Consider the following 23,683-nt stretch of genomic DNA (forward strand, 5'->3'; position numbering starts at 1 on the left):
CAATGAATTTCAAAGGATCAAAATCATACACAATGTATTCTCTGATGAAATGGGACTAGATTGGAAATCAATAACAATGAAGTAGCTAGAAAACACACAAATGTTTGGAAATTAAGCAACACACTTCTATATAATCCATGAGTTAAAGAGGAAATCAAAATGGAAATAAAATATTTTGGACTGACTGATAAAAATACAATATATAAAAATTTGTGGAATGGAGTTAAAGTAGGGAATTTCTGGCTTTAAATGTTATATTAGAAGAGAAGGGTCTAAAATCAGTAACCAGAGGTTCCACTTTAAGAAGCTAGAAAAAGAAAGGCAAAGTAAACCCTCAGTACCTAGAAGGAAAAAGAGAAGAAATAAACTAAATAGAAAATAGACATACAATTAGCCAAACCAAAAGTGATTTCTTTGGAAAGAGCAACAAAATTGATTAAACCTTACCTAGAATTGTTAAAAATAAAAAACTGCAAAGACAAGTCACCAATATCAGGAATGAAAAAGAACTTATCACTAAGGAACATATAAATAGTAGAAGTCTAACAAGGGAATTATTATGAACCACTTCATTGCAACAAATTTGACAACTCAGATGAAATGGACAAAATTACTGAAAAATATAACAGTATAAGACAGACACAAGATGAAATAGAATATCTGAATAGCCCAATACCTATTAAAGAAAATGAATTTGTTATCATAAACAAAGAAAACTCCAGGCCTAGCTAATTTTACTAGAGGATGCTACCAGACATTCAAGAAATAATACCAATCTTATACAAACTTTTCTAGCAGAGAGGAAGAAATAGTTCACATCTTGTTTTATGAGGCCAGTACTACACTAATACCAAAACTTGAGAGAAAATGACATACTAAAGCTTTGTGCAAAATTTCTTAAGAAAATGTTAGCAAATTGGGTAGGAAAAACACATTCCTCCTGTGTTTCTCCTTTAGTCTTACACTGCTATCCCACTTTACTTCTGGTCAGCAAAAGTATGGGTTTTTTTTAACATCAGCTGGGTGTCCTAAAATTTAACTAAATTCTGATGCCATCTACCTAGAGATAGCATCAGATCCCACAGGTTAAGGGCACAGTCCCAAAAGACTGTCTTCCCCACTCCCCCACCCCATTTCAGATGCCAATCAAAAGCCCCAGGTTGTCACCTGTACTTTTGACCAACTGGCTATAAATCGGGGTTCTTCATTGGGTATGAGCATTTCCTAGAACTCACAGAACTCAGAAACACTTATGTTTGCCAGTTTGTTATATAACAGAATATATCATAAAGGATACAGACGAACAGCCAGATGAGGGGGTACATAGAAGGAGGTCTGGAAGGGTCCCAAGCCAAGGAGCTTTTGTCCCCATGTTGGGCCACACCACCCTCCCAGTATGTGACTGTGTTCACCGACCTGGAAACTCTCAGAATCCCATACTTTGGGGATTTTTATGGAGGCTTTATCATGTAGGCATAATCAATCATTAGCTTAATCTCCAGCTCCTGTCCCCTACCCATGATGGGTGGGGCTGAAAATTCCAAGCTTCTAATCATGGCTTGATATTTCTGGTGACCAGCTACCATCCAGGGGCCCACCAAGAGTTACCTTCTCAGAACAAAAGACACTCTCCTATTACCTAGGAAATTCCAAGGGATTTAGGAACTCTGTCAGGAACCAGAGTCAAAGACCAAATATTAGAACAAAAGATGCTCCTAATACTCTTATGACTTAGGCAAATACAAGGGTTTTAGGAGTTCTATACTAGGAACTGGGGGCAGAGATCAACATATATTTTTCTATTATTTCACACAAATTTAATATGGAAATATATATAAGGAAATACAACATGACCCACGAATATAAGATTGAGTTAATGATCAAAAATCAATTTAATTGATCATATTAGTTGAATAAAGGAGTAAAGACATATTGCTTCAGTAGATTCAGAAAAAGTATCTTACAAAATATAATATCCCTTCATGATAAAAACTCTCAGCAAGCTAGGACTAGAGAACTTGCCAAATTTGATAGAGCATCTACACAAAACCTCCACCTATGTGTAATGATGAAATATTAAACATTATCCTCCTATGACCAAAAAAGGGCAACAATGTCTACTTTCACTACTTCTATTCAACACTGTATTGGAAGTCCTAGCAATTACATTAAGGCAATAAAAATGAATGAAGATATAAACACTGGCAAAGAAGAAGAAAACCCTATTTGTAGATGGCAATTGTTTGTTTACAAAATCCTAAAGAATCTGTAAAGCAAGAACTAGCACTTATAAGTAAATTAGAAAAGTTGCTGGATACAAAGTTATTATATAATAAACTAATTTTATATAGTAACATCAAACAATTGAAAAGTGAAAAATTTTTTAAAAAGGCCTAACAGTTGTAATTAAAGTTCCCTGCCTGATCAGCCCTCACTCAGCTGAGCTCTCTGTCTTCTTGACAACCTTCCCAGCTTCTTCCCTTGCTCAAATATGGTGGTCACACTGCCTATAAGAAATAAATATGAAATAATGTATAAAAATATTTATAAGAATTAAAACCAACTCTATAAAACATTTTGAGAATTAAATTTCTAATGACCTGTAAGCAAAAATAATATTGGTGAAGACTTCAGAGAAGGGTAGAGGGATTGAGAGAACAGTCACCTTAGGGTGATGAAAGAATCACAAAGAATAGAGAGATGAGAGAGGTAAGAAAGGTCTTATTTAAACCTATACTGGTTCTCTCTGTATTAAAAGGCAATGTAGTATAACAGTTAATTCAATGAGAACTATGTTGGCTATGATTACTATATTTTTGTTTGTTATTTGCTAAGAGGAAAAATGGAGATTTCTGAAACATTCACAGGTTCTTTCTAGAATGCTAAACAAATGCTGATAAATGCAAAGTTCATGGATTGTCATTTTCAATGACAATGTAGGTCAAATAAAAAAATTGTTATAAGAAATGAACTTGTTCACTTCATTTAAAATATTTTTTGACTCAGTCCATCACCATGTAAATTGTAGAGATTACTTTGCAAATCAGTACAAATCAGGATTTTTTTTGTCTGTTCTAAAGGTGGGTCCGAAAATAATGTACAGCATCTTTACCAATTCTGAGTTCAAACACAATATAACACCTGGTTTCTTTGGCAATACGTATGTCTTAAATGTCCCACAAATCACATCTAGCTCCCTGGGTATCAAAGAAGGTAGAAATTATATGAAGGGGCTGAGAAAAGTATGACCATCATGAAGAATAAATGTCATGAAGGATGGTGAGGTGTCATCTGCAACACAACAAAGCTTAACCCATTCCTTTGAAAACAGGGTGAAAAAAATCATCTAGTTTCTTAAAAGATAGCCTTGATATTCCAGAGAGAATATTTAAATTATTTGAGGCAGATAGCTTACCCAGTGAGACTAAGTTGCTGTTTTCCATCATCACATCCCAGTACAATTCCCTCAGAGCAGAACCCCAGATATTCCATTCCTCCTGAGTGAACTCTAGGGCCGCTTTCCTGAATGTTACCCATTCCTAAAAGCACAAACCCAAGCATTACTGGTGAAATTCAAGAAATGTTTTCAAAATAGAGTAGATAAAGGTTTGAAATCCAAGAAGGAGGCTATATAGCAAGCAAATAGGCTGTGGCTGGAAGTCTATGGTAAGAGAAGTTAAGGAAATCAGTGTTTCAGAAACAGATTATACACATATTTTTAAGTAATCTAGTTGATTTAGTTCATGCCTATTATGTGATTCCTCAGTTATAAAAACATGTCTAGAAACATGGCTAGAAATGAATAAAAGAATCACAATTTACTAATTAACTGACATAGTGAATATGAGCATACTTCATGCCATATGCCTACCTCATAAGTTATTAATAAATGTGAATTTTTATATCCTCTTTTTCCATTATAGACTAAGAAAATATAATTCATGGAATTTCTTTTCCAACATAGTATTAAATCTCTATATAGATATATAGAGAGATAATAGTTTGCGTAAAATTAAAGAATTTCTTCAAGCCTCAGGTTCATCATTATGTTATATACCTTTTTTTTTTCTAGTTGTCATTTTTTTAATGGTTTCATATTTCACACTGAATTGTTCTCTAACTTGTTTCGGTTTGAGTGTTAAGACCATTATTTTAAAATATGTAATAAGCACTAAACTTTCTTATGCCAAAGCATTTAGTAAATTTTTTAACAGCTACAGTTAATCTAGTAGATATATCCCTCTTAATTATTCTTTTATACTACCAAGTTTAGGGTGGGGAAAAAAATCTCTAACATCTTTTCTACTGATGGGAGTCTATAGTTATCTACTTTTAAATCCAGCTGAGCCACCATCCCTCACTGAATACTTTAGTTGATCCTGAGTTAGTGGATATAAAATACAGAATGGTCCATAATCACATAGAAAGTCATCTTAAACCAGCACAGACTTTTCAAGTACACAATAAATCTTCCTCCTGATAATCATCTTTCCATGACTGATTCCCAAGGTAGATCCCTGATCTCTCTGTATGCAAGTCCCAATTTTACTCCTACCCAATCCTAAAAGCCTCATAAAACATGTAATCTCAACACATACCAACACTGGGGACAATCAACTGCCAATCGTGTATTTTCCTAGAAAATGCAAAGAATTTCTAAGTTTTTCCATGAGTAATTAAATGGGACCAACTTCTCTTAATCATCCCTCCACCATTCTTTGGATGGTGAAATACCTCCTCCTCAAGCGATTTAATTTTACTCCATAACTCTTCTTGAAAGAAGACTGAACTTATAGGAGATGCTACACATTAATGGAAGAACAGGGAGACCCATCAGGAGGACCCTGGGCTGGCTGGCATCATACTTCACTGGTATGGGAGGAACTGGGGACAGCTTCTTAGAGATCTCTGTTACACAGGACATTTCTAAATAAAGAAATGTTCACATGATCTAATATATAACTATGTTCAAGAACTAGAGAGAAACAGCAACTTACCAAAGCCATGGTTTAAAATGGTTGAGAACTTGTCAGTACTCTTCAGGGTTTCCCTCCTGGAGAAGCACAGAGACTACAGAGGTGAGAACTGGGAAAAGAAAGTTGGTCTGACACCAGATGTACTTCTCAGCTCTCCAAATGATACACATTAATATGTGCTTTTTTCTTTTGTCTTCCTGCCTGTAAACAGTACCTTATCAACATACATAGAAAATAACAGGTAAAATGGGTTCTGGACAAATCTAAACAGTCCACACACAAAGAATCCAGTAAACAGGCACAGATACCAAGCAGAGGTCCTCCTGTCTGAAAGTAGGATCCAGACACTTCAGCAGGAGGGTTCTGGCTCGTCCTCCACTCTGCTAATACTGGCCTGGGCCTGAGATTGGGCATATCTTCAGCAGATAACTCCTCCCGCTATTCTACCTTGCAGGGCTGCAAAGGGAAGACACCATCCACACCTAAACCTCATCTTTGGCCTCAGGGATTGGTACATACTGTAAATTCCAATAAGGCCCACAACAATATTTCAGGTCCTGCATGTTCTTCCAGAATTTTGCCATTCACCTACTTCATCAAGAAGTGGAGTTTACAGGCTTCCTTGGTGGCGAAGTGGTTAAGAATCCGCCTGCCAATGCAGGGGACACGGGTTGGAGCCCTGGTCCGGGAAGATTCCCACATGCCATGGAGCAACTGCCCGTGCACCACAGCTACTGAGCCCACGAGCTCTAGAGCCCACGAGCCACAACTACTGAACCCCAGGCACCCTAGAGCCCGTGCTCCACAAGAGAAGCCACAGCAATGAGAAGCCCACGCACCACAACAAAGAGTAGCCCCCATTCACCGCAACTAGAGAAAGACCGCACGCAGCAACGAAGACACAACACACCCAAAAATAAATTAATTTTTTTTAAAGTGGAGTTTATTTCCCTTCCTTTGAAACAGAACAGGCCTTTGTGATTCTCATGATGAATAGAGTGCAGTGGAAATGACACTATTTTCCATGGCTAGATTAGGAAAGGCAATAGAGCTTCCTAGTAACTCACTCTCAAGACGCTCACCCTGAAACCCAATCATTTTGCTGTGAGGAATCCAAGCAGCTACAGAAGAAGTCCACAGCTAGATATTCCAACCACAGTCCAGCTGAGGTTCCAGCTGACTGCCAGCATGAGCTACCAAATACGTAAGTGGGCAAGCCTTCCGATGATTGCATCCCCCAATATTAAAACCACCCCAGCTGAAGCCAGGTAGAGCAGAGACTAGCTGTCTCCACAAAGTTCTGCCCAATGAACAAATTAATGATTAAAACAAATGCTATCATTGTTCTAAGCCACTAATTTTGGGATGGTTTTTTATGTAGAAACTGGGAATGCCTGATCACCCTACACACAAAAACAGAAAACAGTGCCATTGCAAAATAGCATTGGCCCACATGGAGTCCTACCCCCAAGCCAACACAAGTCCCAGAATCCTCCAGCTTAGCACTTCCCATTTCTTTTTTTTTTTTTTAATTTTATATCTTCATTTTTTTAAAATTTTATTTATTTATTTATTTATTTATGGCTTTGTTGGGTCTCCGTTTCTGTGCGAGGGCTTTTTCTAGTTGCAGCAAGTGGGGGCCACTCTTCATCGCGGTGCGTGGGCCTCTCACTATCGCGGCCTCTCTTGTTGCGGAGCACAGGCTCCAGACGCGCAGGCTCAGCAATTGTGGCTCACGGGCCCAGTTGCTCCGCGGCATGTGGGATCTTCCCAGACCAGGGCTCGAACCCGTGTCCCCTGCATTGGCAGGCAGATTCTCAACCACTGTGCCACCAGGGAAGCCCCCCCATTTCTTAATCACAGTCAGCTACCCTGATTCCTTCAGTAGCATCATTTACCACCTCTTTTATCAGTATTCATGCTGGAGAAAAGTAAAGCCTCTTACAGCTTGAAAACAACAAATATTTACTAAGAGCTCTATGTGATAGATGCTTTATAAACCTTACCATTTAATCTTCATCAATGCTCTATAATTTAATTTAATCTTTCCATTCAACAGATCAGAACACAAAAGGTAAAGAAGTCAGGCAATTTGCAAATTTCAGTAAGTGGAGTCTGTATACCCTCTAGCTGTTGGATATAGTATTCTATGTATGTCAGTTAGGTCATTTGCTAACATCTGTCGTTAATGATTTTTAGTATCCTTGTTCTAACAGTATGCTGAAATCTTCAACAATGACTGGATTTGTTGATTCATCCTTTTACTTTTGTTAATCTTTGATTTGTATATCCTGAAGCTGTTAGTAGGTATATTCAAATTCATGATCACTATATCTTCTTTTTGGGTTTAAACTTTTATCATTATGAAACGTCCCTGTTATCTCTCGTTAAGTCCTTTTTTTTTTTTTTCTGATCTTAATAGAGAGACACCAACTTTCCTTTAGTATTTGCATTATACCTCTTTCATATTTCATTTTCTGTGTCATTATACTTAATATGTGTCAGCTGCTAAAAGCATATGGTTGATTTTGTTCTTTTCAACAATTTTCTTTTTATTGGAGTGTTTAATCCATTTTCATTAAATTTAATTACTAATAATGTTGGGTACACCAACATTTGCTTTTATGTGTCCCCTCTGTTTCTTTGTTTTTCTATTCCACCATTCTTACCTTCTGTTGTATTAGTCAAATACTTTTATTATTCTAGTTTTCCCCATTAATTTATACTGTCATACATTATTCTTAGTGGTTATCATAAAGACTGCAGTATTATGCTTAACTTATTACAACTAGAACTCTCATGCAGTGGCTGTTAGAGCATAACACACTGGATATATGTACATTGGTGTCTACAAAACTAAACATAGATGTTTAACCCAGCAATCCTTTCCCTGTGCATCTCCACAGCAAAATAGAATGCTTAAGTCCACAAAACACATGTACAATAATGTTCATAGCAGTAGTATCTCTTCAAGAAAAATTAGAAACAACTTAAATTTCCAACAACAGAATAACAGAAAAATAATCTGTGCAACATCCTATAAAGGAATATATAGCAAAAGAAAAGGTGCCTGCTACATGCAGCAACATGGATGAATCTCACAAAGATGTTGGGAAAAAAAAGATCTATCTTTGGGCTTCCCTGGTGCAGTGGTTAAGAATCCACCTGCCAATGCAGGGGACACGGGTTCGAGCCCTGGCCCGGGAAGATCGCACATGCCATGGAGCAGCTAAGCCTGTGCACCACAATTACTGAGCCTGCACTCTAGAGCCCACAAGCCACAGCTACTGAGCCTGCGTGCTGCAACTGCTGAATCCCGTGTGCCTAGAGCCCGTGCTCTGCAACAAGAGAAGCCACTGCAATGAGAAGCCCGCGCATTCCAACGAAGAGTAGCCCCCGTTCACTGCAACTAGAGAAAGCCCGTGTGCAGCAACGAAGACCCAACACAGCCAAAAATATAAATTAATTAATTAATTATTTTTTAAAAAGATCTATCATTATGTGAAGTTCAAAACAAGTAGATTTTGAATGGGGAGGTACATAGATATTTGTATTCAGTGAGACCCAGATAAAAGGGTAAACTATTCAGTTCCTATATTATTCCCCTGAATAAATACATCTGAGCAAGTTACTGTCATCTGCATTCCACCCAGCAGGAGCCAATGTGACACTGCAGAACATGTCTACACTTGAAATGACACAGATGTTCCCAGAGGGTCTTAGATGGGGAGGTAAAGTTGGCCAAGACATGGGAGCTGCAGAGCAAGTAGAAGGAAATGCGCAGGTAAGATTCAGCTTTAGCAATAACTGATTGGTTTAAAATAAATTATAGAACATCCATTCATGACTACTAAGGTAGTCATTAAATGCATGGTTATAAAAAAACTTTGTAGTTAAGAATATGTTCAATTATATCTCAATAAAACTTGGAAAAAGTATGAAAATATTCAAAACATATTCAATTGTTTTTTAAAAATAAATACATAAATATGTCATTTTGCTTGTAAAATGTATATATATAAACAGAGAAAGAAAAGTATCTGGAAAGTTATGAAACCTTATGTTAGCATTGCTTCTCTGTGCTGTCTGTGATTTTTTTTATTTAAAACTACTTCTTAATTTAAGAGTGGCCATGTATTAATATTAATATATTTTTGAAGAATGGCTTTCTTTTTAAAGACTTTTAAAGTGCATATTTATATTAATACATGGCCACTCTTAAATTAAGAAGTAGTCTTAAACAGTCTTCCCTGAACTTTGAGAAAATGCTTAGGATAAATAGATGCCAACTCTGAATGGCTTTTGTTTCTTTCTGCTCCCAACACCTAATTTAACACTTTGATTTTTACATATGGCAAAGGAAGTTGGAGTTTTGCCTAGAAAAGAACGGTTAAAGGTCCCTGAGAGAAGTGTCATAAGTTTTGATGATGTTCTAAATGCTGCCTTCATGTCTTCCTGATGTATGGGTTTAATTCACTTCTAATTCATTCCTTTTAGCCCTGATGACCACCAAACACCTGTTTAATCTTGTTCTCTTAGTCTCATTTTTACATCTAATCTCACGAAAATTTTCTTGAATAAAACCTATTTACCTCCCCAGAGCTTTTATGTCTTCCAATATAATCTGGTCATAACCTAAGAATGCTGTCATCAGAATGTCTCTTCCATATGCATTCCCAATATGTGTCATCTGACTTAAGAGCCTTTATCACAGTCTACCTTATATTTATTCCCACATATATTTGATCTTTGCTTAATAATGAGCAACTTACCTCTTTTTAGTGCTGGTGTCCCCTCAAGTACTAGAATAAGTTCTGGCATATTGTGAGCAGGAAACATATAAAAGTAGATGAAGATATATCTTAAGGATATTCATCATAGAGTAGTTTTGATAACCATAAAACTCTCAGGGTAGAAAAGAGGTTAAATAAATTATTGATGGGAGTTCCCTGGTGGTCTAGTCGTTAGGATTTGGCACTTTCACTGCTGGGGCCTGGGTTCAATCCCTGGTCAGGGAACTGAGATCCCACAAGCCACATGGGGCAGCCAAAAAAAAAAAAAATTATTGGTAGCTACTATTAATATGTACGTTAGATTTTAAAGGTGATTACCCTAATTCATAGTAAATATTGAGGAAAGACATTTGTAATGAATTAATAAGTAAGACAGGCAGGTTAAAAACTTATCGAGAGATTATGTGCAGTTGTAAATAAGAACAAGCTCTGTGGTTAAACTTTCAGAATGTCAATCTTAGCTCTAAAAGTTATTGTGTGTGTTCGTAAGTATCTTATCTGTACTGCCTAGATTTCCTTATCAATAAAGTGAGAAAAACAGTAGTACCTAGTACCTCAAAGAGTTGTCAGGATTAAGTGAAAAAAAAAAAAAAAACCAACAAAATATTATCTATTTTTTATTGATGATGAAGAGACTATTTCATATCCTGTAATCCATTACCATTAAAGGAAATTCTCTTTGCTTACCATTTTTTATGAAAGTGAAATTCGAGCTTCTTAGGCCTGCTCTTCCTTATAATGCTAATATATTACAGAGCACAGCTTACAAATGTAATTTGTTTTCACCAGCAACATAACCCACAAAGAATGGGAGAAAGAAGAGGACAGCAGCTACAGATAGACACCATTCTGCCTCATAAAGCTAGCTAAGAGAATCTGACCCGCTTAAGTAACAAATTGAAAATATTAACAAAAATCAATCTTGTTCGCTGTCTAACCCAGACTTTTATGCTGGGTTATTTGTAACTATGCATATTTATAACTACTAACATCTAATTCTGTTATCTGAAATTATAAACTCATCCTTGTCAGCATAATTTATATAATGGAGTCTCCTAAGATATTTGGTCTTGAGATATTAGTGCTATTTTCTGAAAGTTATCTAACTACGTAAAAAAAAAATATTAAATACTTAATTGAGTAGCTTTACTTGATAATTTGTTCCCCTGGAATTATGCATAAATTGTTATCTGTAAAATTGCAACAGGTCTGTCAAATCAGTTGGACGTCATCATCACTTCCTTATCCCTACTGATAAAGTTAATTTGTGTATCAGGATCCACAAAATGGGGGCCACCCCAGTGGTCCAGCCCACGTCATAAATGTAAACTTAAGTCAGCTTGCATTTACAGGAAACACCTATTAAGGAAACCTAACGTTACACCAATCACAATCTTCCAACTCAGCTTGGCTAGCTTACCTTACCCTAGAAAACTGGACCAGCTAGCCTTATAAGAAAATCCCTGACCTCCTAGCCAATTATGCCATTTCCCTGTTGCCTCTTCTAACAGTCTATAAAATTCTCTCTTGCCCAAAACCCCTTGGGAGAGTGCTCTGCTTGTGAGGTACTGTACTCCCCCAATCCATGGATTGTTTCCCTTGAATTAAAGACATCAATCTCGTTACTAAATTGTTTTAGTTTTGTCATTTGACACTACATACAAGGAAGTACAACAAACCATTGATTGGGTTGAATTCCTTTTTCAAACTAAGAGCTAGAGAGGTCTTTATTCATTTAAATGATTAATTCACGTGATTTTTTTCCTGAAAAAGACAAAATCATATAAACATAAGCATAAGGAAAAATTTAGAATGTACACCAAAATGTTAATAGTGATTATTTCTAGATGCTAAAATTATAAGTACTTTTGATTTTATAAGTGCAATCTGGATTACTATTTTTTTTCAACAAGACTGCATTCATTTGATCATCAGGAATTAACACCTATTTCCATATAAAGCATTTTTCTAAAAAGGCAATCTTCTACTTCTTATGAAAACTGTGAGCAAACAGACTGGCAAAATGACAGGTAAAAGCACTAAAACCAGTGTGACTAAATAAACCTACCAAGTCTTGTATCTTCTCTTACTGTATCTCATAAACATAGTGAGACACTTTCCATGTTAAGATTCACCTGTGAATGCTGCTCAATATTCTGTAATAACCTAAATGGGAAAATAATTTGAAAAAGAATAGATACATGTATATGTATAACTGAATCACTTTGCTGTACACCTGAAACTAACACAACATTGTTAATCAACTATGCTCCAATATAAAAGAAAAATTAAAAGAAAAATCTTCAGTCCTAAAAAAAAAAAAAAAAGATTCACCTGTGAATGTGCACAATTCAGGTAAGCGACACTTTCAATGTTTGGTTCATAGTAGAGGCTTAATAAATGTGGCTTTATCATTGCCTTTCTCTACTGAACGACCAGTTAATGTACCATATTGGATACAATCCTTGAAAAATTGGTAAGAAATGCCATTATAATAATTAAACTGATTTATAATTTAGCAATTTGAGTAATTTTGTTCATAAACATGAATACTGCATAGCATTACACTTTGTATTTTTCATACTAGAATCTCTTTTTGTATCTATATAATATTAATCACTTGAATGTAATATGATTAACCTTATATTTACATGATATAGGAAATTATTTTGGGACAAACTCCTCTTAAAGTTCACTTCCAGGTGTAAATTACTGGTTCTAGGTCAGTGATTCAAACCCTGTTTGGTTCCTGTACACCTTTGACAGTCTCCAAATTATAGACTTTTTCCCCAAGAAAAATATACATTAATAAAATAAATATACAATAATTTGGTATACCATTCCAGGGCAAACCATTTAAGGTGAAGGATACCTGTTATAGACCATCTAAGCATATAGCTTGTTTTCTTAAAAATGCCCATTACAGTAACTTTATATTTTCATTGCTCCTCATTCATGAATGTGGGATGACTTAGGATATCCACATAATAACAACAGGGTTCTTTTTAATTTTAATATTTTTAACTTATTTATTTATTTTGGTTGTGCGGGATCTTAGTTGCAGCACACAGACTTCTTAGTTGCAGCATGTGAACTCTTTAGTTGCGGCATGCAGGATCTAGTTTCCCGACCAGGGATTGAACCTGGGTCCACTGCATTGGGAGCACAGAGTCTTACCACTCGACCACCAGGGAAGTCCCAATAACAGGTTTTTAGGGGTTTTTTTTTTCTTTTTTTTTTCCTATAAATTTATTTATGTATTTATTTATTTTATTTTTGGCTGCATTGGGTCTTTGTTGCTGTGCACGGGCTTTTCTCTAGTTGTGGCGAGGGGGGGCTACTCTTCGTTGCGGTGCACAGGCTTCTCACTGCAGTGGCTTCTCCTGTTGCGGAGCACGGGCTCTAGGTGCACGGGCTTCAGTAGTTGTGGCTTGCGTGCTCTAGAATGCAGGCTCAGTAGTTGTGGCGCACGGGCTTAGCTGCTCCGTGGCATGTGGGATCTTCCCAGACCAGGGCTCGAACCCATGTCCCCTGCATTGGCAGGCAGATTCTTAACCACTGTGCCACCAGGGAAGTCCCCCCGTAACACGTTTTAATTTAAGCACTTATTATTGCCAGCCACTGTCCTAGTGCTGTTAATATTAACTCTCCTAATCCTCATAAAAACGCTTTGAAATTGGTACTATTATTTGTGTTTTACAAACAATAAACTCTGGAACAGAAAGACACTGAATATATTGCCCAAATTCACAAATACTTACAAGACCAAGATTTTAATCCAGATACTCTAGATTAGGGGTCAGTTAATTTTTCTGTAAAGGACCAGATAGTAAATATGTTGGGCTTTGTGGGCAAAAGAGAAAATCAAGGATATTATGCAGGTGCTAATATAACAAGAGAGAAAACAAATTTCCATAGAAGTTTTTGACAAAATTCAAAACTTTATTTATGAACACTGAAATTTGAATTTCATATAATTTTCACGTCATGAAATATTGTTCTCCTTTTGATATGTTGTCAATTATAGAAAAATGTTAAAACCAGTCTTAGTTCACAGGCCATAAAAAAATTGGCTACAAGCTGGATTTGGCCTGCAGGGTCATGGTTTGCTGACCTCTGCTCAAGACTCAGAGACCATTATACATTGCTGACTCAGTCTACACAATTGTGTGACTCGAAAAAAACTGATGCTGCCAAATCTTATTCAATAACTGGTTGGTACCACATAAATCTTCTAATTCCTTGGGAAAAAATTTCTGCCCTTCTTGAAAGACATGTCTCTGTACATACCCCTAATAATATTCTTAAAGGTCTCCAAAACAGAAGACCATTTTTACTGAAGACTGTTTCTGAAATCAATCAAACCTTCTCCTACCTTGCCATTTTCCCACTCATGTCTTTGAAGAAAATCTAAAGTATCAAATGTGTAATTCTACCTAAGCATTAACAAATCACAATGTAAAGGAGGACTGTTTCTGTGTCATGGGACTGCTTAGACAAAAACAGCACAAGGGGAAAGTGTTGCCAAGTGGTTATACAAAAATTAACTGTAGGAAGGGCATTTGATAAGGAACTGGAAAAGAAGGAGATCCATCCTCATGGTACTATCATTAACTGGGAATAGAAGGCTTGGCCAGGTAAATGGATTAGTCACTATTTGGCAGGGCATTTAAGATGAAGTTATTCTATATCCTGAGAAAAATTCATTCCATGAAACAAAAACCTCAAATGACTTCTAGGAAAGCGGAACCCTCTTGCACTGTTGGTGGGAATGTAAATTGATACAGCCACTATGGAGAACAGTATGGAGGTTCCTTAAAAAACTAAAAATAGAACTACCATATGACCCAGCAATCCCACTACTGGGCATATACCCGGAGAAAACCATAATTCAAAAAGAGTCATGTACCGAAATGTTCATTGCAGCTCTATTTACAATAGCCAGGACATGGAAGCAACCTAAGTGTCCATCAGTAGATGAATGGATAAAGAAGATGTGGCACATATATACAATGGAATATTACTCAGCCATAAAAAGAAACAAAATTGAGTTATTTGTAGTGAGGCAGATGGACCTAGAGTCTGTCATACATTGTGAAGTAAGTCAGAAAGAGAAAAACAAATACCGTGTGCTAACACATATATATGAAATCTTAAAAAAAAAAAAACAAAAGGTTCTGATGAACCCAGGGGCAGGACAGGAATAGACGCAGACATAGAGAATGGACTTGAGGACATGGGGAGGGGGAAGGGTAATCTGGGACGAAGTGAGAGAGTAGCATTGACATATATACACTACCAAATATAAAATAGGTAGCTAGTGGGAAGCAGCTGCATAGCACAGGGAGATCAGCTCTGTGCTTTGTGACCACCTAGAGGGGTGGGATAGGGAGGGTGGGAGGGAGATGGAAGAGGGAGGGGATATGGGGATATACGTATGCATATAGCTGATTCACTTTGTTATACAGTAGAAACTAACACAACATTGTAAAGCAACTATACTCCAATAAAGATGTTAAAAAAAAAAAATGACGTCTAGCTTGGCTTTGAGATGTGCAGCTGCAACACTTTTCTCCTTTCACGGCCCTTCTTTTGGGATACAGCAAAACTTGGAAGGAAAAGGGGATCATGACATATTAGGCCTTTCATACCAAGACAGGCTAAATAAGAACACATTCTTCATCACTAGCAAGCCTCCATCATCCATGTTAAATATACCCAATGGAAGTAAGAGAAAGACTGGAATACTGTTGACCCTTCCCTGTATCATAAAAAAAAGTCAGGTTGACTGAAGCCTAGGAGCACAATCTGTTTCTGTGTTCACAGCAGTTTCCTGTCAACAAAGCTATGAAAATGCTGTAGATCTGCAATATGCAGCTTGCCCCCACAGAGCTTCCAAGAGGAATCTTTGGAGGAAGGACTACTACTCTTGGTGCCTTAATATCATCTCTTCCCAGGACCCTGCCTTGAGGGCAATTCCAGCTCTAAAGTCCCCGTAATAAACACAGAGCTTTGATTTTTTTAGTTGGAACCTTCATTCTAGGTCTCTATTCAACTTCCCTTTGAATATTTGAGACCTAGAGTGCTAGCCATTTTTGTGCAGCTAGCATTTCTGCGCAGTGTGGCTATAACAGGTGAAAACACAGAGGCAGTGAAAGAAAGCCCAGTGCAACAAATTCCAAGAAACCATGGAATTGACAATTAGCTCCAAAACAGGTTACACTGAATGTACTGCATGCCTGTGTATTAAGCACTAGGCTAGACAATAGATACAGGGTGCAATGATGAAGGCAACAGGGGCCATGCTTTAGAACTGGGAACCTCTGTGGTTAACAAGGGGCTCGCAGTCTTTGACAGGCACAGGCTGAGTCACACAGGGATCTTGTCCACTGATTCCTCAATGCTAGAACTGCAAAAATGAAACCACCCTCCTAAAAGTAAAAAAAAGTCACACTAGGCCAGTTTTGATCTGTCTCTAGTCGGTCACAATAGTGCTGTCACAGGATCACTTGGTCACAGTGTAACACCTCACAGTCGCCGCCGACCACGGTCATTAATGAGGCCCCGCCCCCTCTCAGTCCTAGGAAGCTGATCTGGGCCAGTCAGAGCCTCCCCACCACGCACACACCCCGACCCCATACTCACACACACGCTCTCGCTTGCTCGCTCTCGCTCTTTCTGATACACACACTCATATGTGTGTATCTTACACTGATGCAGTCATACAATCACACATGCCCACCCACAATCACCTTCCTCAGCAGCTAATTCACAAAGGCTCGAGGCTCCTGCCTCCACCTGCCGCATCCGTGCCTGAAACTCCGGGACTCCTGCAGTGAGCTCCTCCCTCACCCAGACCCGGGTCACGTCAACTCACCACACGAAAAACGATGACCACAAGGCTAGCGGAAAAAGAACCAGAGGCCGAAGTTCATCAGTCCCCCCAAGGCCTGTGAGAAACGGGAGTCCAACCCGGAAAAGCGCGGGCGCCGACACTAACACACCCGAGCGTCCGCTGCTGGGACCTTGCGGTTCCTAACCCGCCGCCCCGCAGACTCCTGGGAGCGCCAGCCCGCGCGGGAGTGCGCAGGCGCAGACGACTGAGCCTTGGCGGGGGTGAGGTTGGTAGGTCCTAGGGCCTCTGAGGAGGAGGCGGGAATTGGGAGCTCCGGTCCCGGAGGGCAGACTAGGGAAGCGGGACCTGGTGGGCAGTCTGGGGAGGAAACTGGGAGTCCAAACTGGGCCTGGTAATTATGAGGAGGGAACCGGAACCGGGCCGTGGTAACCAGACACTCAGATCTGTGCTAGCGGGGCCTCGGGCGTGGTCCGTGGGCGTGACCCTGAAGGTGACAATCGAGTGTGACCTGGAGCGAGTTTTGCGAGGAGAGATCTTGTCTGTTTTGACCCCGAGGAATCTCCATCGCAGGGAGCAGGGCCTCACACAGAGGATGCTGTGTGTGTGTGTGTGTGTGTGTGTGTGTGTGTGTGTGTGTGTGTGTACCAAATGGAAGCGGCCTCCTGTGTCCAACCTGCTGCGTTTTGGATGCGTGCTGCTCTGTGGGATGTTGCGGCTGACTGTGTGTGAAGCTGGATGAGTCTTGTTGTTGCGTGGGGACTCCTCTGCATATGTCTCTCTTCGGATTAGATGTGAGTCGTGTTTGAGACCGCAGGTGACTATGGAGAAGCGAAATGATTTGTGATGTGATTTTGTGACTTTGCCTGGAATTAGTAATGTGCTGTCTGAGATTGTGAATGACATGGGGGTGCTGTGAGACGGTGCTTTTCTGAAGTAAGTGATCGAATGTAACTCTGCATGTGTTTGTAACCTACTGTTACTATTTGTGATGGTTTTGTGATTGAGAGACTCTGTATGACCACTAGTTAGGTACGTAAGATTTGATTATCTGAATAGTGGTCATTAAGCCTGCCTGCAAAATTGTAACTCAGTAGCAATTTAGCAAATAAAATAGAGGTATGAGTATTGGAAAGGAAGAGGTAAGATTTCATAATTCCCAGATGGTAAGGTTCATTACAGAGAAGTATTATATGAACTAAAACCAATGTGTTAAAATGATTAGTGTTCCATGGGTAGCATGCAGGAAAAAACAGTTTTTACCCATAACTAGCACTTTCAACACTGACATATAAGTAAGTTTTCCTGCTTCTGGATGAAATCTATGGCAGGGTCAATAGCTTCTTCAGGCATTCCATGATATAAAAGTATTAGGTATACTTTTAATCATAAGACCAGTCTCATTTTAGTAATTAAAATATTATTTTGAGATTTAAAATATTCACTGTAGCAGTCAATACTTCAGACTTCATTTAGCAAACTATTCTTCTCTCTGCCTGAAAGCCTACAGTGTGGAAAGATCAATTTCTTTTCTATTTCCATACCTGTACTACTAAAAAGAGTTGCTCAGTAGTTAATACTTAAATTACTATTAATAAATTAATAATGAATAATGGTTAATTTTCAATAATTAACTATGCTAATTAGTAGTATGCACAGGTGAATCAATAAAGAGATGAAGTAGAGAAATTAAATAGAAAGTCCAAATATTCTCAAGTATATAGGGATATGTAATAATGATAGAGATGGCATTTCACATCAACTGAGAACATAGTATTGCTAAACAATAAAACATACAGGGAAAAAAATCTTCACAAGGCATAAACACTTTAATAGTCACATGAACAGCTAAGAAAAATTACTTTCAACTTAAAATAGATAAAGGTTTAATTTATTAAATTGAAAAAGAAGATAATGTCAACCAATTAGAAAATAAACACCTATGAGAAAAACAGACGTACTATAAGGTGTCACCACAGAAAAGAAATAAAAACTTATTCTCATAATAAGAAATGTGTAAATTAGAATATATATATATATATATATCTGGTAGGCAGAGATTAAAGTTATTTTCAACTGCATTCATTAGGGTGTGGGGAGGTATTCTCATGCACTGCTGGAGACAGTGTAAATTGGTAGGAAATCCATGAAGAACGATTTGGAAATATATGATAAATCTGTGTTCCATGGCAGATGGAAGGTAGAGCTGCAGAGGGAAACACACAATGTTCCCTCTCTCCATGCTACAACAGATTCCCAAGAATCTATTCTACCTCACCAGAAGATTAGGCTTCTGGCATTGATAAGGCAACAGGATTTGTCCATTTCCCCACTAATCTCTGTCCTGGATTTGTGTCGGGTACACAGAGTGGGCAAGTGCTGAAACTGAAAATAGATGTAGATTTAGCTGAATTATTCTGGGTGATCTAAGTCAAATATGGTTTCACATGGCTCCTTGTATCTTCCCATCTCTGCCTTCTCAGGACTCTTCCCTTTTCCAAAAGAAGAGCTCATAAGAGAAGTTTCATCTCTTGCAAATATCAAAGCCATGCCTCAGGTGAGATGATGTTTCCTCTCTTTCTGAAGTAACTTGTTTTTAGGTTATATGAACATTTGCTTCCCTATCCTTAAATTTTCTGGATATTGGGATTTGCTTCCATCAAACTGGTCTCCAGTAGGGCAAGCAAGTGGCCTAGGTACAAAATTTAAGAAGGACCCTCAGGGCTGTCCAGCTCTAACTTTTGTACCCTACGTGTCTTACCTGCCTCACCCTAGTTGCAGTCCTGTTCCCAGTTTCTCTCATTCCAACCGGATAAACTTAAGTCTTCCCCAAATGCACCTTCTAGTTGTAGCCAATGTTTGCATATTGATTGGGTGTATCATTCATCATCTCCTTTCTCAGTCCTCTCATAAAAGTACTGCTGGAACAGAAATGTATTATCTTCATTTAAATGGGAATATATTACTTGAATGAATCTATCTTGTCTAGACACTGATTTGAGATCTAAATTTCTGAGGAGTCAGGGAGCAGACATGCAAAAACCTTGATCATCTCCACTGACCTAGGTTTTGCAATAATACAGTGGGAGGTAGAATTGATAGATCACATTATTATTTTGGATTAGATTTCCTGTTTTGTGAGGTTTTTAGGATAGAGATTTGCTTGCAATCTTGTACAGAAAACTGAAATTTTACATTGCTCTCTGATCTTTCTATTTTATCCATGTCTGCCAGCAATTCCTACAAACTGTGGCCCACCAGTGAAAACCTTTCCACAGTGTTTCAGTGCTGTTATAGATTTATTCTTATATTTTTAGTTTCTTCTAATCTTTATATGTGCGTGCAAGAGAAGGAGATGCATTTGCTAATCCACTCTTGAGATGTTCTATTCTTGAATCAAAGGTGATACTTTCTCCTGTTTCCATATCTTTCTTTCAGAAAATTCCTCTTCATCTACCAACCTTTGAAATACCAATCTGGGTTTTCCCCAGATGGTAATTGGTTCTCTTCTCCTCTCTGTCTCTTTTTCTGTATGCACAATCATATTCACTCCAGAGGTTATACTGATCTGATTCTAGTGACTCTCAGATACCTCTCTCCACCCTAGACCTCTAACCAGAGTATCAGAACCATATATCCAACCTCCAACAGCTATCACTACCTGTATGTTCCATAGACATTTCAAGTACATGTCCAAGGTTTACCTCATTACCTCCTTTGGTCCAGCTTATTCTTTCTCCTGCTTCCCATTTCCATTTTCTAGTCTCATCACCCACCCACTTGCTGTGCAGATAACCTAAGAGCTGTGCCTCTCTTTTTTCCACTCTACAACCAATTTATGACCAGTTCTGTTGAAACTCATGAAGCAACCAATTGTCTCCTGTCCAGACCACTAATACCACTTTAATCTAGGACACATCTCTAACAGTGGTTACTTAATTGTCTTTCCCACCTAACACACCTCAAGCCTTCTCTAGTGTTCAAGAGTATTGCCTCTAAAGTACAAATTTTTTCACATAACATATGTGATGACTTAACATTTCTTCATGTTTTTTTATACTCCATAAAGCAGCAGACCCAAAGTGGGGTATGCATTACAATGGAATGTACAAGACAGTATACTGAAAAGGAGGAAAATACTAATAGTTTACATTCAAGAACAGTAATCGTTAACACTGTGGATTGCTATTAATGCCAACTGATGATTTATAAATAAATACAAATATGTTGGGAGTGTGCTCAGTACATTTTTAAGACCATTGCTCTGTAGAAAAAAAATCCAGTATTACATAAATATGCCTATTGCCTACCTCCATATACCTTTTTCTTCTTAAGCTCAAAGACTCTTTCCTAACATACTGTACCTTTTGCTATTTCCTGAATTTACTGACTGGTTTTACTCTCCTCATGAATCTTAAAAGCCAATGACATGTAGTTCTGCAAAAAATATTCATTGTGAGTACAGAATTTTTATGTCCTCAATGAAGTCTTAGAATACAAAATGAAATTTTCTTTACTTTGTAGTATGTTCCCTTGTACATATTTCTGTCATTGCATCTGTAATATCTATTGAGTGTATGTATTTACACATATGCCCTTCTTTTAGCCTGTAACTTCTTATGAGCAAGGTCAGGGTTTTATTTGTTTTCGTGCACCAAGCAACCAATCACATTCAAGGCAAAGAGTATGATCTCATGTATTTTTACTATGAGAGAATAAGTAAATACTGATGAATGTATTTTCAGAGAGAATTTTCTACAGTACAAAACACAAAGTAAGAAAACCAGTTTGACCACTGAACATGGTCTCCAATGCCTAGTTCTCACTAGCTTCAATTACTTTAGGATGAACTAGACTATGCCCTTACAGGGATCAGTGTCATTCAAGGATGTGACTGTGGACTTCACCCAGGAGGAGTGGCAGCAACTGGATCCTGCTCAGAAGGCCCTCTACAGGGATGTCATGTTGGAAAACTACTGTCACCTCATCTCTGTAGGTAAGGAAAATTCCTTGAATCTTTCAGTGTCATGCATCTCCTTTCAAGAATTTCTGAAACATATGGAACTTTGAATTTCGAAGATCAGAGGTGATGAATCCCTTTCTGTTAGTAGAAAGCGTGATTGTGTCCGCACTTGGCCTAGTGCAAGGTATTAACTTTGGTAGGACGTTAATGTGTACCTTGTCTGCCGTCTTGAAACTGTATCTTTCTCTTCCTTCAATAGTTTTGAAGCCCAACAGCTTAGACCAAGTCTCATTTTTTATTATCAGGATTTCACATGACTAAGCCTGATATGATCCACAAGTTGGAACAAGGAAAAGAACTATGGACAACAGAGAAAATTTTTCCAAGTCAGCGTTACCTCGGTGAGTCTGTATCGATAAAGTCCAGTGGACTCAGGTAGTTGATGCCTTTGAATATTTTCAGAGATCTATTTTTTTAATTGTGGTAAAATACACATAAAATTTATCATCTTAACAATTTTTAAGCATATAGTTCCATGGCATTAAGTATTTTTACATAGTTGTGCCACTATCACAACCATCCATCTCCAGAACCCTTCATCTGTCAGAAGTAAAACTCTGTACCCATTAAACAATAACTCCCCATTACCACCCCCCACTAGCCCCTGGCAACCAGTATTCTACTTTCTGTCTCTATGAATATGACTACTGGTAGGTACCTCATATAAGTGGAATCATATGGTATTTGTCCTTTTTGTGACTGGTTTATTTCACTTAACATAATATCTTCAAGTTTTACCCATGTTGTAGTATGTATCAAAATTTTCTTCCTTTTGAAGGCTGAATAATATTCCATTATATGTCCATGCCACATTTTGCTTATCCATTCATCTCTCAGTGGACACTTTGGTTGCTTCCACCTTTTGGCTACTGTGAATAATGCTACTATGAATACGGGTATATAAATATATATCTGAGTCATTGCTTTCTTTTGGGTATATACCCAAAAGTAGAATTGCTGGATCATATAGTAATTCTATGTTTAATGTTTTGAGAAACTGCTATACTGTTTTCCATAGTGGCTGCACCATTTTACATTCTCACCAACAATGCACAAGGGTTCCAGTTTCTCCACATCCTTACCAACAACTGTTATTTTATTTTTTTCTTCTTTTTTTTTCAGATAGTAGCTGTCTTATGAGGGATCTGTTTTTAAAGGCCTGAGATCTTTGAAGTGTCTATACATGACTGACTTCCATACCTCTAAAATCTAAATTTTATTTTGAATATTGCTCCCCACGTAAATCCTTTCCTTGTGTGCCTTATGCTTGTAGAGCTATTGGCTGCTATTACTTTACCAAGAATCCACTCCATGCTTTGTAGGTATAACGTCCATAGAGATCTTAAGGGTAAAGTTCTTTGAGTTCTGACAGAAGTATAAACCCACGTATCTCACACTCTAATCAAGATAAAGGACACTTCCATTAACCCATTAAGTTCCATCAGGCCTCTTCCAAGTCAATCCCTCCCTAAGACGATCACCACTGTGATTTCTACCAACATAGATTAGTTTTGTCTATTCTGGACCTTTTTCATATCTACTTTCTTTCACTCAGCTTAATGTCTGAGAGATTTATACATGTTTTTGCATATATAAATAGTTTATTTTAATTAAACAGGATAGTATTCAATTGAATGGAGATACCAGTTTATTATGCATCTCCTATTGATAGACATTTGAAATGTTTCAGTTTGGGGCTATTACTATTACTATTATTATTATTTTGGCCACACTGCATGGCATGTGGGGTCTTAGTTCCCTGACCAGGGATCAAACCCAAGCCCCCTGCCGTGGAAGTGCAGAGTCTTAACCACTGGACCGCCAGGGAAGTCCCTGGGGCTATTATGAATAAAGGTTCTGTGAACATTCCTGTAAAAATCTTTTTGTGGACACACGTTTTTATTTCTTCTCAGTAAATACCTATCAGATGGTGTTGCTCATTCATAAGGCAAGTTTATAGTTCACATTTTAGAAGCTGCCAGTTTTTAAAAGTTACCATAGCATTTTAAACTTTTACCAGCAATGTATGAGAATTTTG

At 37.9% G+C, this 23,683-nt stretch overlaps 1 protein-coding gene and 1 long non-coding RNA gene across 15 annotated transcripts in view; one reads left to right on the top strand and one right to left on the bottom strand.

Moving 5' to 3' along the window:
- Nucleotides 1-23,683, top strand: part of ZNF382 (zinc finger protein 382) — a 52,197-nt gene that overhangs the window by 8,829 nt on the left and 19,685 nt on the right. For 3 of the 14 annotated variants that reach the window (XM_059906263.1, XM_059906265.1, XM_059906262.1), the window contains exons 2-5: nucleotides 8,633-8,760; nucleotides 19,106-19,179; nucleotides 21,467-21,618; nucleotides 21,891-21,986. In XM_059906263.1, coding sequence (XP_059762246.1) covers nucleotides 21,480-21,618; nucleotides 21,891-21,986 — 235 coding nt within the window. In that variant the 5' untranslated portion in view covers nucleotides 8,633-8,760; nucleotides 19,106-19,179; nucleotides 21,467-21,479. Of the gene's footprint in view, nucleotides 1-6,002; nucleotides 6,181-8,629; nucleotides 8,761-16,862; nucleotides 16,895-16,948; nucleotides 17,017-17,055; nucleotides 17,116-19,105; nucleotides 19,180-21,466; nucleotides 21,619-21,890; nucleotides 21,987-23,683 lie in introns of those variants that run through there. The other 11 variants (XM_059906266.1, XM_059906264.1, XM_059906272.1 and 8 more) reach the window with 11 other exon arrangements.
- On the bottom strand, nucleotides 1,900-16,833 carry LOC132354371 (uncharacterized). Its single transcript, XR_009499243.1, has 4 exons — nucleotides 16,647-16,833; nucleotides 4,998-5,085; nucleotides 3,416-3,539; nucleotides 1,900-2,507 (listed from the first exon to the last, which is right to left on the bottom strand). It is a non-coding gene; the product is annotated as an uncharacterized LOC132354371 (long non-coding RNA).

This window comes from Balaenoptera ricei, chromosome 19 (genome assembly GCF_028023285.1).
Source record: "Balaenoptera ricei isolate mBalRic1 chromosome 19, mBalRic1.hap2, whole genome shotgun sequence".
In the NCBI taxonomy this organism is placed as follows: Eukaryota; Metazoa; Chordata; class Mammalia; order Artiodactyla; family Balaenopteridae; genus Balaenoptera; species Balaenoptera ricei.